At 30.8% G+C, this 16962-nt stretch overlaps 1 protein-coding gene across 3 annotated transcripts; it reads right to left on the minus strand.

Moving 5' to 3' along the window:
* Positions 1-1216: 1216 nt before the first annotated feature.
* On the minus strand, positions 1217-16962 carry LOC134725489 (tetratricopeptide repeat protein 38-like). 3 transcript variants are annotated; one of them, XM_063589348.1, is made up of 14 exons: positions 16861-16962; positions 13586-13663; positions 12618-12699; positions 11115-11286; positions 10588-10761; positions 8075-8150; positions 7511-7630; positions 6651-6710; positions 5154-5192; positions 4110-4191; positions 3568-3733; positions 2960-3116; positions 2360-2433; positions 1217-1544 (listed from the first exon to the last, which is right to left on the minus strand). In XM_063589348.1, the coding sequence occupies exons 1-14, from the start codon at positions 16888-16890 to the stop codon at positions 1463-1465; spliced, it is 1392 nt and encodes a 463-aa protein (XP_063445418.1). In that variant the 5' UTR covers positions 16891-16962; the 3' UTR covers positions 1217-1462. The 3 variants fall into 3 exon arrangements, with proteins under 3 accessions (XP_063445418.1, XP_063445419.1, XP_063445420.1); XM_063589349.1 differs by lacking the exon at positions 12618-12699 and having other exon boundaries at positions 16861-16877; XM_063589350.1 differs by lacking the exons at positions 12618-12699; positions 13586-13663 and having other exon boundaries at positions 16861-16934.

Genomic DNA, 16962 nt, shown 5'->3' on the forward strand with positions numbered 1-16962 from the left:
CGACAACCAAGAAAGAGGTTTCAGGCCGTTGTTCAAGTTATGGGATGTTTGTCGATATCGATTCGATATCGTCGATAACAACATACATACGAAAAGTCGTGTATCGATATCGAATAAACATCGTGTCTTGGACATACCTCGGTATTTTTTGTCATATAGCATTTCAATTGTATGGGTTAAATAAATCCTGGGCTTTTAAGTATTTGGCTTGAAGAGTTCTCGTTGAAGGTAAATACAACAAAGCGCTTCGGACGCATGAACTTTATACATCGTGTTTTTTTCCTTTTTTTTATTACTCCTGATGCGTATTCCGACAATACAGTTTCTTTAGTGATGCCAAAGGACGAACATTTTAAAGTTCTAAACGTTTTAAAAACAAAAATGAACAGCTTATCAAACAAAAAGAGAAACCGTATAATACAAGCCAAGGAAAGAGATTAAGACACTTGAGTTATCTCTCATTAAATACAATTAAATGAACTTTTTCAAAATACAAAATGAAAAATATCTAGTAATACAACAAGATTGAAATAATTTATTGATGTTCATTATCATAAAACAAGAGGAAACAAGCCATAGTACTTTTTTTGTCATATCAGTTCCACGTTGATGCAGCTTTTTCGGCCTGTACGAACATAAAACGCCTTGCAAGTACTACACGTTTGTTTTTAATTTTTGAGATATATTTATTAAAAAATCGACAATATTAAGACACTGTTTTTTCAAATTGAAATTGCACAGTTTATCAGCCTTCTCACATTTGCATCATTTAACAGTACGATCATGACTTGTATGGAGAGCTGTCTCACAGGCACTCATACCACATCTTCTTATATCTATGATCTGTACATTTATGAGGGTTTGGATGGGGTTAAATGATTAAAGAATAATGCCCTTAAAAATGAAGATTAGAGAATAATGAGCCAAAAAATAGAAGATTAGAGAATAAAAGGGTTAATTTTTGGAAGATTAGAGAAAAAAGGGGTTATTTTTTTAAAGATTAGAGAAAAATGGGGTGAAAATTAAATGTTTACAGAATAACAGACCCCCCCATCCATACCCTCATTTATTAAAAGTGCTAGATAAGATGATAATGCACAATTCTGTTTATGTTTCAATTTTCAAAAAGTACCTTTGTGATCTTCGCATTTGTCAACTCGAGACGTCCTGCTGTGGCAAAATGCTATTACGTGTTCAGTAATAAAATGAGAACCGATTTTGTATCATACTCGATATTTATGTAATGTTAACTACAAATTCACATTTGAACTAGTTTGCATAATAATTGATGTCAACCATTGTTTATGAATAATCATTAGAGATCATCAAATGTTATGTTGCGTTGATTGCGTCTTATGCGTTTGCCATGAAACTTTGATTTTTATCAGCAATATGCCCTGCCAATAGAGGAAACTGTAGATAAACTCATTTGTCCAATTCTGTTGTATTAGTTCTTATCCGTTTAAACTGTTACAAGTTTTGCAATTAATCGATCGGTAAGTGGAGAATTCTCTTTGAGGCTTTTCCTTTCATATATCAGCATTCTAAAAAGAAATATCATGTTTAATTCCAATACTAATAATTTTGTTGTTAACTTTTGTGAATCTTACAGTTTTTCTTTTTTTTTTATTATTAAAGAGCTTGATCGGGTATATTTTTAGGCCCTGAAATTCGAAAATCAAACTAATTTATCGAGTAAACATCTTTAGATGTTCATGAGACATTGGTCTGCATGTAAGACATCATCATTTTCATTTTGAATTGTGTCTTGTATATTTGGATTGAGGCTTCAAACTTTAAGCTTTACTTAAAACAATGTTTTGCAGCAAGATGTGTTTTATAAATATGTCATTTGGTGTAAAATACCTGTTTTTCAATAGGCTTTGATTTATATCTCGCCTCATATTTTGCTCACTAACTACGTGTAAAATTGCCATTTAAAGTCAAATACGATGCACGTTAGTAACGTCTTGTGTGTAACATCAACATGACATCATAAGTGGCATTTCTGCACTGTGATGTCCAGATAATAGCGTTGTCAGTAGACTGCCATAAGAAGATGTGGTATGAGTGCCAATGAGACAACTCTCCTCACAAGTCACAATGTGTAAAAAGTAAGACAGTTTGTTTCGACTTTTGATAAAAATTAATGAATGGCCATTTTTTTTTTAAACTTTTATATCAATTATATATCATATATATAACTTCGAAGATATTCATGTGCTTAATTGTAGAAATCAGAAAGTAAAATTCCAAGCATTCACTGGTATGGACACTTGTCTGTTAATTTTCTTCACGGGACTGTTTTATTTACAATAATTTGTCCATACGCATATTCTTTATCAATAAAAACGCATACTTAGCTAAATCAATGTGTCTCTTTTCTTCCGATTTTAATGCAGCGTGAATTAAAAACAAATTCATCACATCTCTCTGCAAAAGCAACAAGGGAAAAAAAAGTTTGTTATATCATTTGATATAAGGTATAAACATGTATCGTGATCAATATACAATGTATATATATAATTGGTGATATGTATACTTACTCATAACATCATTTATTAAAGTTTTATTGTTGAATTTGAGAAACAATACTTGATCTCACAGAACCAAATTTCACTCATAAAGTGTATAAATACATGTATTTTAAGTCATAATGCTTTTTATATTTTAAAAGTGTAAGTGGTTTTTTTTTTGGTGGTTTTTGATTGCAATAAAGCAAATTTTGTGTCGATTCAAGACTAAATGAGACAGTCACTCTTAGCAAAACAAAGCCGTTGCCCATCCAACGAATCACTTGAACGTTGTATGAATTATGTGATAATGTTTTCTAGTAGCTATAATTTTAATTGTCTACTCCAATATGACTGTCCATCTTCATTTATACCGAAACAGACTGATTGACCACGACAAACAAGAAACCACGACATTTGTTTATGTATCCAAACTTAATTATTACCTGAGCATTACTACCACCTAAGTTGATGATCTGATATCGTTTAGGATAAATGATATCCACAGCTGTGTCGAACTGTCCATCTTCAAATGCGATGAGTGCTTCACATAAATCTGAACCAACAGATTTCATACTGTCATATGTATTGCCTTTACCTTCACTGTGAAAAAAAGATGTTATTTTAAAATATGTGGGTGAAAAATCTTTGTAATAAAACAGATAAATTATGAATTTACAATAAGGGTTAAAAAGGACATCCTTATTTCGAAATGTACACACTTTCCTCTACTTTTATTTTTAGGATTGAGTAGTTTATTATAAGTATGATTTTAACAACACAAAATCCTAAGACAGATACTGGTAGCATTGTAGGAAAGTAAAACAAGTTTCAAAGAAAGGAAACCATAAAGTTTACTTTTTTGTCTTTTTTTAACACGGCTACTGTGGCATTGTTTATACGTGAAATAACTTCTAAGTTCGTGTCAATACCAGTACAAGATTATTTTCATGTTTAGGGGAAACGTGGAAATACTACACTTTATAAAGAGGATTATTCCTTTTGCAATTTGACGAAGCCCTACATTTGATTAGTAATTTAAATAGACCCTTACCTTAAAAATTCTCTAATAGAATTAGTAAGCCTTTTCGCTGAATCTCTGTCGTTCGCCCCAAGACATGCCATCATATAACAGGTATCAAGAAATCCAAGTGCATGATCGTCGTAATGAAAAGTACAAAGTGAATTGAAGTCTTTGAACTTCTCACCTACAGGTACACCTAGTGGATAGTTATAGATAAATGAATAGAAAATAAACCATCGATATCAAATTCTGGGAAAATGGCTGTATATTGATCAAAACGTACAGATGAAAACAACCATTCATTTGAATAATACATTTAAACATTTTAAGCTGGATAACGTGTGAATATCTAAAACAAAAATATCCCCAATATTGCATAAAATGTATAAAAATTGAATAAAAGATACTGATTAGGAAATTTGTTGTTGAACTTCACAGTATGAAACATTTCGACAACTTTTTAATGCTTAAGAAAAGGACCGTTTTACGAGTCATCATTTCACGGTTCGAAGTGTTCACATATTGTTTTTAAAGTTTGCTTCGAATATTCAATTTATTTTATGTATTTATACCTTCAAGTCTTAGTCTGTATAAGTATGATACGGAATTAGCAATCTCCGAGGTTGATTTTGATTTGAACGCCCTCCTTCCAATCTAAAAACACATTTTCATCCATAATTAATAAGTATCCAGTAAAATATTCTTAAAAAGATTAAAAGTTAAGTTTTAAATTCATCATTTGCGTAATTTGGAAGTTCAACTATTAAACACAGAATGTGTACCAAAAATGAGATTTCTTTCTAATGTATTCACAATTTGTCTAAGCTGTGTCGATTTAGAGCTTGGCACATAATCATGATAATGTAGTCACTTATATAAAAATGCGAAATTCATCAATGAACTATTAAAGTTCCCAATTATTCATAATGCACAACAATAAAAAAAAAAAATAAAAAAAAAAATGATATACAGAAATAAGTTTCAAAAGACAACCATTAAATTGACACATATAAAGAGAATGTGGCTGGTTTTAATATGTATGTGAGTGCTAAACCATCCCCTTCTAACCCCTTGTACATAGTGTTGTAACGGCAAAACGAAAGAACAAACTGTATAATAAGAAATGGCTGATTCAAGATATTTGCATGGTGCACAAAATAACTAACACGAAGATAAACGATACCAATTAATTATTGAAAAAGAAATTTGGCGTGTACTGAAAGAAATATTGTAGCAAAACAGGACCTTGTGCACTGCCAAGCAAATGGTACCGGCAGCATGTTGGACCATAATTTTTCATAACTTATAGATTAACATTATTAGTTTTGTCTTATCTAATAAGGAACATTTATGTTTATCTACAAAGTTTTCCTTCTTTTTCATTCCTGTGTTCTTATTTCTATGATTTGTGTACTTTCTTTTCTACGTGAAATTGTCACTGTAATTTTAGCACACGTCTCATTTAGTTCATGTTTAGCCTTGATGCTCATCTTTATACCTGCTAACTGAACTGTTACAATTCAATTAAAGTTTATTATATGTATGTAACACGGATGGAAACTTTTAAAATGTTAAACAAAATATAACGAAAGTTTGATTCTGTAAATATCCATTACCTCTTTTTCAAAGAGTCCAAGTGCTTCATCAAATTCTCCCTGAAAATACGAACGTTATATGCTTTACATGTATGATTTTAAATTTTTATGTATGGTCAGATAATACTCTCGGGGACAAGATGTGCACGATAAGCCGTACCGACCAAGTGCACGAAATTGAAATACTAATAATACTATGTTATAAATTTGGTACGTCAGACGTGGTTTTTCTTTATTTGAAATAAAATATTCAAGTATTTACACTGCACATATGTTCAATTTATTTGGTTTGAGCGTTCCCGATAGGGATTATTCAAGAATGAATAGTACTTTAGGCGCAGCAGATTAATAAAGGGTTATTTTATTATGGAGTGGTTCTACGTCCAGAACAGATGAGCAGTATAGTTATCTACAACCACCGTTTGGGCAATGTCATTTAATAACAGTTTAATCGATTTTTTTAGATTGAAAAGGTCATTTTTATCTTAACGTCAAATGAAAAAGCTAAATATTAAATGAGTAAGTCTCCTTTTAGACTTTCGGTCAGCTTTCAGTCTTATCGCCGTGGTTAATTCAGTACTGTGCATACAATATGGCTGCAGATTTTATACAACTGTTCATACAATTGCCTGCAGTAAATTCAGTTCTATTCAGTAGTTTTTTTTAGTAAATATGGTATGTTATTGATATCGATATAATATATGATATGAGTGCCAATGACACAACTCTCCATCCAAGTAACAATTGTTAAAGTAAACAAATGTACAGATAATAAGTAACTACATAGTGATTACATAAAACAGATCTTATTTGAGCTGTTCGGATCAAAACGACCGTTTCAGATCGAAATTTGAATTACTAGTGTAATATTTATGGTTAAGTTGCTTCTATCTAGGACATTTTGCAGATTTAATATTGATTATAAACATTTCAAGCTTAAACTTCGTGTATTTCTGGTTTGTTGCTTTGACAGATAAAATACAATGTTACTAAGTTTCGGTAATAACGACTTTTTCTATTGGAAGCATTTGAAATGGTTGAAGGTTTTCAGATTCTTGTTTTTACCACCCGAAACCTCACATGAACTGTTAATATTAGTCATGATTATAACTGATTCAGAACCGTGAATATTTAAGTAATAAGTAGTTATCAAAGGTACCAGGATTATAATTTAATACGCCAGACGCGCGTTTCGTCTACATAAAACTCGTCAGTGACGCTCAGATCAAAATAGTTGTAAAGCCAAACAAGCACAAAGTTGAAGAGCATTGAGGACCCAAAATTCCAAAAAGTTGTGCCAAATACGGCTAAGGTAATCTATTCCTGGGATAAAAATAATGTTTTCCTTGGTGGTATTTGAAAAAAGATAGACTTTAGTTCCACAATGCTCTTCAACATCGAACTTTATTTTACCTTTTTTATTTTTTTTATTCGAGGTCACTGGTGAGTCGTCGGTATACGAAATGCGAGTTTGGAGTACAAAATTACAATCCTGGTATATTTGAAGAGTTTACTTACCTTTTCTATGTAGAAAAGACCATAGTGCCAATAATTGTGACATGAAGTCATTCCACAAACCTGAAAAGAGAATTAATATGAAACCTATATGTATATGTTCAAAAGGACATGACTGTGTTTGATTCCAAATGTACACGAATTAAACTCCCTAAACTGTATTGACTTTAAATTACAAATTACGAAATTATATAATCTGTCGAAAGGAGTAAAATTTATTAAGTTTGATTAAGGTTGATGCGTCTGTAATAATGTATGGCTATATGACACTAGTTAACACCTTGGTCAACGGTCAATTGAAGGTGTATTGATGATGTACAAAGAGCTGGTGAGTCTGTTATTTCACATTTTGTTTTATTTAACCAAAACATTGACCCATCAGATGAATAGGTCTTTTCAAAATATAAATAAGAGACAGACGAAACCAAAATTAACGACATTATGAAAGACAAAAATACAAGCAACAGCCTTCAAAACACTATACAGTAAACAACTTATGATTAGGTAACACGAACCAAACCAAAGAACCTCGACGATCGCAAATTGCTTTGGGGAATGCATGTAGTTCCTTCTCCACATGTTACATAGTAGGTGAGAAATTGAACTGCAGAAACTATAGAACTTGATATTATTCCTAATAATAACTCGTATTTTTGTAAATTATCGTTATCAATTTTTCATAGATTATTCGATACTCGTTTAATTCTCTTTAATCGACTATTAGATTTCATGATAAGAAATTAATAATCCACAACAATTAATTCGTTTGATCGGCGGACCAAAGTCGAAATCATAACACTGAATATGAACCTACGGTTTTTTTCTGCTTGTCTGCCTTTTGGGTTTATTTTCTTTATATTTACCTTCCAATCATTTTCTGTGTTGGACATAAATTTAATTCCTTCATCATATTGTCCTGTCATCTCGTACACATGGGCCATAGCATGAGTAGCCCAGGCATCATGTCTGTTTATTTCCAGCGCCTTAAAGTAGATTCATCATTGAAAAAAACGCAAATGAATAAGAAGATGCGACAGTAGGTAACTGATGTTGTAAAATTGTAAATAAATCGAAGAGAAACTTACATGTAAGGATATCTTGACCAAAAGGACTAAACTAATAGCATAAACTCTTATCAGGGAAATATTTAAATGGTAAAATTCAAATCAAGCAAATGGCTTCAGATAAAGACATATTGTATAGGTCAACCAATTCCTGCATGATGGTGATCGTAGAACGCTTGACTTCAGCCGTTTTGGATGTGAACAAAACCTGCAACAGCAGATTATACGATGCTTAACTTCAGTTTATAAGACTAAAAGTTATAAACAAAGGAATACAGCGGAAAAGAGTAAATTATTCCTCATGAATTGCTTAATTAAGGGTGTTGTAGTATTCGTTGTGATAATATTCAAATATCTAATTACCCTTTCGGCTTGTTTCTTGGCTTCATAATACAAACACGTTTCCTCAAGTCCAAATGCATGCATTCCTAATAGGTATCTATTAAAAAAAATATTAAATAAATTAAAATTATTTAACATAGTTTTACTGTTACAAATGTGCAAAATTTTGATTTTATCAAAGAGGATTTAAAACTGTTTAAGTGTTGAATACTATTGATAAACTTAATAGTAGTGTCTTCATTATCGACATAAAATTATTGTATTTTAGGAGTATATTTCTTATTGATGAATTTAACACACTTATGATGATCAAATACTAAAATAATATTAGACAAAATAAAGTCAAATGATGTCCTCTAGTTTCCTGAAAAATCTTGCAATTTTAATGGTCGAAAAAAATTATGTTATCTCATGGGGGCTATTTAAAAAAATGATGCTTTTCCTTCTAACCATTTTCAGTCTCTTGTGTGATACTATATATGTAATGTTTTTATGTCAAAAAATGTATTCTGATAAGTTTGTTCTTACTACCAAAGATTGTAGCAGTATGTGCTATGTTTAAAAAAAAAATGTCTGAAAATATACCTCAAAATATCAGGAGTGTAACGCTTTTAGTGTGACATTTACAAGAAAGCGTGTGCTTTCATTGATGATACAGATTAAATAAGGGCAGATACACTACCAAACAACAGCTCTCCTCTAACTATTATATCATGACTATGATTTCTCGTTTAATTCTTCCATATATTTACATTTTTATGAACAGTATAAGGTATGTCAAATAAGATTTAGTAAAAAAAAAAATGTTAGAATTAGTCAATATGTTGCCAGAAAATTGCTTTGTAGGTGAAAGAACACGTTTCTTCACATCTTGCATGGTTGATGTTTTTAGTTTAGTATCATAGCTTGGTACAGGTGCATCCATATGACCCTGAAGTTCTACTACTGGAATACTATGGTTACAATAAGAAGACTACCCAAGTTTGTCAGGAGTGTAACAATTGAGTTAAGATGTTATTTTTTTTCTTCTATGACAGGAGTGTATACGTAACACAAAAATGTTTTATTTTAATATTATTAGCATAGGTAAGTTATTGGAAGAAAAACAAGCTGATAATTATTTTAAAAAATGGCATAGCTACACCTCAGCTAACACAGAAGACAAGTCTACATTATTACTTTTGAAATTTTTGAACTAAAATTGCAATTGAACTAGCTAGTTTAAATGTGTTACACTCCTGATGTACAAGTATTGAGCATACAAAACAATGAAGGCAATAAAAATGGCATGTTTGTTACTGCTGATCTGCAGCAGATGGTGTTCACAGTCAAATGCAAGAAAAGAAAACCAACAATAACAACATTGTTTGTGTAAAAATTAACATGAATAAAGGCAACAGAAGTATACCGATGTTCAAAACTCATAAATAGATAGAAAAAAACAAATCCGGATCAAACACCAAAACCGAGGGAAACGCATTAAATATTAAATATAAGAGGAGAATGACGACACAACATTAAAATGTAATACACACAGTAACAAACTAAGCATTAGACAAAATCCGATGAGAATAACAAATATAACATCAGAACTAAATACATGAATTTGGGATAGAAAAGTACCGTGACACGTCTTATAATAATGTGAACGTTACACTCCTGACATTTTTGGGTACATTTTTTTTACAGTATTTTTTATACAGAGCACATACTATTACCATCTTTGGTAGTAAGAACCAACTTATCACAATACATTATCTAGCATAAAAACAGCATATATTATATCATCGGCAAAATTGGTAAATATGTAAGAAATATATAAAAATTTCAAACCTATTCTTAATGTGCTCTAACATTATATGTTAAATATAAGACTCTACGTGATATCAGGTCAGTTTCAGGTTAAATATGGTAGCAAAAAATTTTGGTCAGTAGTGTAACATTTGTTACACTCCTGACATTGAGTTTCTGATGTAGCTTATCTTAAACAAAATGTAACATAATTCCTTAAAACGATAATTGTAACATCTTTACAATGTAATGAGAAAGTCAGAGAATGGTCATCAATCTGTCTTGCAAAGTGTTTTTTCTTGAAACTTTTTATCTAAGATTCTTAAAAAAAAAAGTGTTATACATGTTAAACATGTTAAAAGTTTGCTTTTCATTTAGAAAATCATGGAGTAAAAGAAGTGCAAAAGATACCAGATGGGCGGTCAAAATCATTGAGTAAAATATTTAAACTATGAAAAACGAAGCCTTCGGAATGGCAGGCATAAACATTTAAAACAGGCTCCTGTGTCTTACCATATGTTGGTTAATCTAAACAAAATAATAGTTCTTTTACGTTTCGAAAACTACACATATTTGGCTTTGAATATTCTCCTCATCTGTACATGAATATTCTTCTTATGATTTACATTCATCACAAACATTCAAACAAAAACCATTTTATTCACAAATTAATGTAGACAAGTTAAGTGGGTGAAGAATTGATTAAAGAAGGTATAAATAAATAATACGTATCTATGTCCTACCCATAAAGAGGCATAGATCGGTTCCAGAATGGAAGAATACGTGCGATGGAATCTCTCATTTGATGATGATGTGATAAACAGTAATAACAATCATGAGCAAACTTTACAGCCAGCATATCTGTGGGATGCTCCATTAATATGTCTTCCCATACTTCACAGGCTTTTGTCAGTTCACTGAAATAAATAAAAACATCGTGACTATAACGTAGTCCATCAACCGCCATGTTAGTTTTGTTTATGTTTTCTTATCTGTTGATGTTTGTTATTGTTTTTCTGATTGTTAACATACATGTATTTTGTATGATTTTTTCACTTTAATTCAAAGTAAGAACAAAGCAATAAAATAACTTTATCAATTACTAGTATTGTTGATATGAGATTTAGATTGTGATTTTTCTTTACAAATTCTTTACTTCATTGTAAATTCAATGCATTTGTATTATGGATTTAAACTGTCAGCTTCAAATTTAATATGAAAACATTGAAATAGTCTTCTTAGTACAGTTTTTACGCATGAAAGTAATTACCCTTCTGCCCAGAGCTTTACTGCTGAAACATGGTTCTTCTCTCTTGTGGTTATATGTTGTTTTGTAGCTTTGTCAACCATGCATTTTATATTTTCTCTAAATTCTTCATTAGCGTAGATGTTTTTACACAGGCTAGATAATTCTAATCCGTTCTTCATTACATGACCTAAAACTACAAGCAGAATCCGAAAAATGTCGAATATTTAGATATTAGAATTGTTATAAATTTTCTGTTTACAAAACTTTGAATTTTTCGAAAAAACTAAGGATTTTTTTACCCCAGGAGTAGATTACCTTAGCCATATTTGGCACAATTTTTGGAATTTTGGATCCTCAATGCTCTTCAACTTTGTATTTATTTGGCTTTTTAACTATTTTGATCTGAGCGTCACTGATGAGTCTTATGTAGACGAAACGCGCGTCTGGCGTAAAAAATTATAATCCTGGTACTTTTGATAAATAAATACGATTGATATTAGTTAATGTCCATTTCTGGAATAGTTGCAAATTTTAAGAATGATGTATTGGTGTTTAAGTCCAAATCTTAAAACAAATGACTGCGCAGCAGAAGTTGAATTAACGTATTTACACTTTTGGTATTTAGCTGTGTTTTGTCTCCAAAAGACCTTATATCACCTCCGAATAACCTTCTCACGTCAAATGTTTTGAATTATGATGTCAAAGCTTACAGAAACCTGTGTGATTTTCTGTAATGGCGGAAAATTTGCATACAAGTGTAAATACGTCTTTTGGTCCATTTACTCCAAAGTCGTGTGCTGCACATGTTAGTGCAAGTTTGGTGATGAGTCAATGGCATAATGTAAAATATGGTCATTCTAAAGATACAAGATTCCCGTTTTTCTCCTACATTTGCTGTTATTATACTTATTTTGTGTATACACGATGGATAGACAATAATAGTGCATTGACTTGACATATCAACGATATAAAACGATGAAATGTACATTACCTGTTGAAACCCACAATCGATAGTGGACGAATTTGTTTTAGAATGAACTAAAATATCAACAATAAGCATAAAACATAATGATTTATAGTTTACAAACCAAAAATATTAACAATTGAAATATGTTTTTTTTTCTAAAAATAACAGAAGAAATAAGTTTGAGTCGTTGTATACATTGAAAGTAAGAACAGGTTGAATAGGTTGTATGAATAATCAATTATAATTTCGGTAGTTTCTATTTAAACATTCATGAGGAAAAGTGATTTCAGGTCAGTGACTGTATCATAGTATATTGCTCAAATAGAACGAGTGCAGTATAAAATATAAATAACAAGTTTGTTTTAATTACAATTACATATGATTCTGTTTTCATCATTACTGTTCTGTGTGGTGTTTTTTTTTGTGGGTCACGTTGTATGGATCTGTTGCTGTTTTTTGCGTTAGTTCGTACTCTACTGAACTTGAAAATATTCAGCAAGTTCAAAGATTTGAATCAATTTCATCATAATTGAACTTTGAGTTAATAAGATATTTACCAAAATCTGGGTCTCCCTCAATCATTTTATTAATACTATTATCGATACCGCCAACTGAGTCTTCTTCGTACCATCCGACATACTAAATAATAATTTAAACAATATATTAGGTAACACTATGAGCACACTTAAAGCGAGGTTCTGCAATCAAATTCCTCATACCCAAAATATTGAATCCGTATTTATGTGAACTTCAATATAATCCCTTAGCTTGCGATTGGAAACACGTGAGTTGTATGTGTAAAGTTATTTAAAGGAAAAGAATATCAACATTGAAAGTGAAACCAAGGTAAATCATTTGATTGACTGGTTCCATCCACAAAAAAATAATTCTTATACAGGTAAAAACGATGATAAACATATCTATACTATGAAATTAAATAGACATAGTATATTCCAACAGCACGAGTTTGCTTAATCTATTTATATCTATTCTATTTATACCTATATTTATGTTTACACCGCTTATACGTTCATCGGATGACTTCAGAGGTCAACTCGATAACTAATTAGATGGCGTCTAGAATAAAATATACACGCAAAACGAAGCTACGTATGTTCATGCCCGTGCCCTGGTACTTGTTTATTTTACCCTTTTAATATTTGAGATAAATGTTTTACATTGTTATAAATCAAATATGAGAATTTGATTAAATCGTTGAACATGAATTTGACAGTTAGTGACACTTTAATGACAGATTCTAAAATACGCTATTTCGGCTTTTTTTTTGCAAGTTTAAATTTCTTTTAAATGTTTCAAGTCTAAACGCTGTAAGACAAAATTCAAAGATTAAAATACAGATATTTGCGAGACTGATGTCTCTGAACATCTAAATGAGGTAATCTGATAGATATCTCATAAGTTCTAGTCGTACCTGCAGTTTCACAGAAGTACGATACCAAAAGTTCTGGACGATAGAATTCGGATGCAGTGTAGCATGTGTAAATGAACGACCGCGTTATCTTACCTGAGTTAAAACAGCATCGAACTGTTTGCTGGCTTCATCGCTAGTAGTTGTCAATGGGATATTTAAGTCTGACCAATCCTACAAAACCCATTAACATCTTCGATTAATTACATACTATAACAATTAACGGTAACAAGTTATTTCCAGATAATTATCTTATAAAATATATGAAAAACCGATGTAAATCAAAGTTAATAATGAATGAAATGACACTGTACGGATAAAATGTTAACTCGAGTAAATTGGAAAGCGCCTTTTTGTGATGAAACAAAAAGAAAACATGAAAAAACGTCAATTCTTTTACTGGAAATCTGGAGGTTCCAAGTAGCATTTAGGTACAATATTAAAATACAAAAAGAATATGTATGAGCCATGAGGAAATGCCTGTAACAAGTCAGGAATATGAAAGCTGTTTTCCATTCGTTTGATATGTTTGAGCTTTTGATTTTGCCATTTGATTAAGGTTTAGTTTTGAATTTTCATTGGAGTTTAGTAAAAAAAAAATCATTTTACTTTTTATTAGTTCAAATCGTAAATATGGAATGAACTACCGAGGAGGCAAGCAAAATAATTTCGAAGAAACACAGACAAAAAAAAGATAAAATGAAAGAAAGGACACAGTCGACTGCAATGAAAATTATAAAAGACGCAACCAGTCTAATTCAGCGAAGAAATCGAGTTCTCAAGAAGAGTAAGTAGTACTTGTGATTCTAATGGCACCAATGGCGTTAACAGCTTCTACACATTCTTGCGAAGTCGCATTTCGTGATTACATAGACAATGAAACAAAAAGGGGTTATGGCCTCTCCATCTGTTCCATGACAGATGTTATATGACAGACGAGCAAATCATGATGGCATCCGTAAAACCTCAGAGTAGATGACTGTGTCTTTACCATTGTCAGTGAATATAAAAGTTTTACTAATCGAAATATGCTAAATTGTAAAATTTGGGAAAATAATTTGAAATATATGTTCCTCCTGCATTAATGAATTGAAGTACATGCATTAATAACAACTCAATAAACATTTAAAAATGTATTCGATGTAAAAGGTTCTTAACTTAAAATGTAAGTTTACAAGAATGCAATGTCATTTTCCTTACATATTTATGTGATAAGAAGACAATATATGTAGTTTCATTTTTTTTTTCATTCTCAATAGAGGTTAAAGGGGCACTAGCTACGAGATATATAAAAAATCAAATATATTATTTTTTGGGCTCAATCATTAATGAATTGAAAAATGAAAATGAAAATAAGCTAAAAAACATTGTTTATGAATTTTTTACTTGCAAGTGAATAATTTGACCTCATTGAATCCGTATTCATGTGAACTTCAATTTGAACCCTTAGCTTGAGATGGATTACACGTGAATTGTATGTTAAAATGTTGTAAAGTTATTTAAAGGGAAAGAATATCAAATATTGAAAGTGAAACAAAGGAAAATCATTTGATTGACTGATTCGATCCACAAAATATCATTCTTATACAGGTAAAATCGATGATAAACATTTATTTTTCATCTATTATGTGAAATTAAATAGACCTAGAATTATCCAACAACGTTTGCTTAATCTATTTTTATCAATATTTATGTTTATATCGCTTATATGGTCATCGGATGACTTTAGAGGTCAACTCGATAATTAATTAGGTGGTGTCTACATCAAAATACACACGAAACAAACTTACGTATTTTCATACCTGTACCCTGTTAATTGTTTATTTTAGACTTTTAATAGTTTGGATAAATGATTTTACATTATTATAAAGTAAATATGAGAATTTGATAAAAATCGGTGAATATGAATTTGATAAAAATCGGTGAATATGAATTTGACAGCTAGTGCCCCTTTAAGATAAGACTTTAATCGATTTCATTCATGAAGGTTTCTTTCGTTTCATGAAGTTAGCTTTGCACTTGTTAGTTTCTAACAATAAGGGTTTTTTTTATAAATATTCTGCTTGGTTGGTCAGTTTTACATTTTACTGCAATTTTGGTAACATTAATTGGATTAATAGAAAATTAGATATTTACGATGGAAAAACTAAGTTTCGCACAGTTCAAACCCCTGTTGTGGACGTATGTCTAATGTTGATTTATTGCGCACCTACTACTGGCCGACTTGGGTTTTTTTGTATTCATAAGCAGAATTCATACAGAACCTTCTAAATAACATTCGTCAAAACAAATTTTGAAAAGATTTTTTATTTCGCTATCAGATATATTGATAGTGTCCTGTGACTTATTAACCCACTTTTCAGTGAGTGCTTGCATATCACATACGGTACATTGTATATGATGTTATCGTAGCAGGGTTCAAATCCCGTAATTAGGCAGTGTTGTAAAAGCACAACATTCGAACTACATTTATCTGAAAAAGAGCAGTTGAACACTAACATTCAAACAAAATTACAAAAAAACTTAACTCCGAGGAAAATTCAAAAAGGAGAGGCCCTTGGTACAGGCATTTTCGTATGTATAAAATGGTGAATTAAACCTGGTGTTAAAGCTAGTTAAACCTCTCACGTGTATGACAGTCGTACAAAATTACATAAAATAGACACACAGTTTCGATTTAAGAGTACTCGTAATAACAGAAAGCTAGTTCAAAATCAGTTACAACAAAGAAATAAAAATGATATTCCAGACTCAAATATCAATCAGTGCAAATCCAACGGTAATTTTGTTTTAACTCTCAGAAAGTAAAAATGACCTACATGTAACGCAAAAGAGTCTAAGTAATAAACATAAAAGATTATTTTACAAATGCCTTGTATATGAAATGTTACTAAAACTTTCACATTGCTGTTTGAGAAATTTTCATTTTTAAATTCAAATTTAGAAAATTACATGACATTAAAAAAAAAAAAAAGAAGCAATGAATAAAATCCATACTTCATAACCAGATATAAAGCCATAAAATGACCAATGTGAAACAATTCAAGAATACTTACTGATATTTTATCAATAAAACAATAAGCTAAAAACAAATATGATATTCAGCAACAAACGACAGACTCCTCGGTTTGAACAAGCACTTTGTTCTTTTTCAAATATGTTGCCTGTCAAAGTACTTTGCATAACATCATATCAGTATCACATCGTTCCATTATTTTTGATTTGTAATTTACGAAAAATACTCTGAAAATACCAAACCTGGTAAAGCAACTTACCTAACTTTAAGTTTACAATTGATAATACGAAGGTACCATTAAAATCATAGAAAACTTTATGAACCGTTATTTTTATTTTCAAATACATGCAATTACCTTACAACCTCTCCAGTTGCAGTGCATCATTCTAGTTCTCCGGATGTAAAGAAAAGTATTAAACAGGATATATTATCTTACAGTGAAATACATACTATTAAA

The sequence above is a fragment of the Mytilus trossulus genome, chromosome 7, assembly GCF_036588685.1.
Source record: "Mytilus trossulus isolate FHL-02 chromosome 7, PNRI_Mtr1.1.1.hap1, whole genome shotgun sequence".
In the NCBI taxonomy this organism is placed as follows: Eukaryota; Metazoa; Mollusca; class Bivalvia; order Mytilida; family Mytilidae; genus Mytilus; species Mytilus trossulus.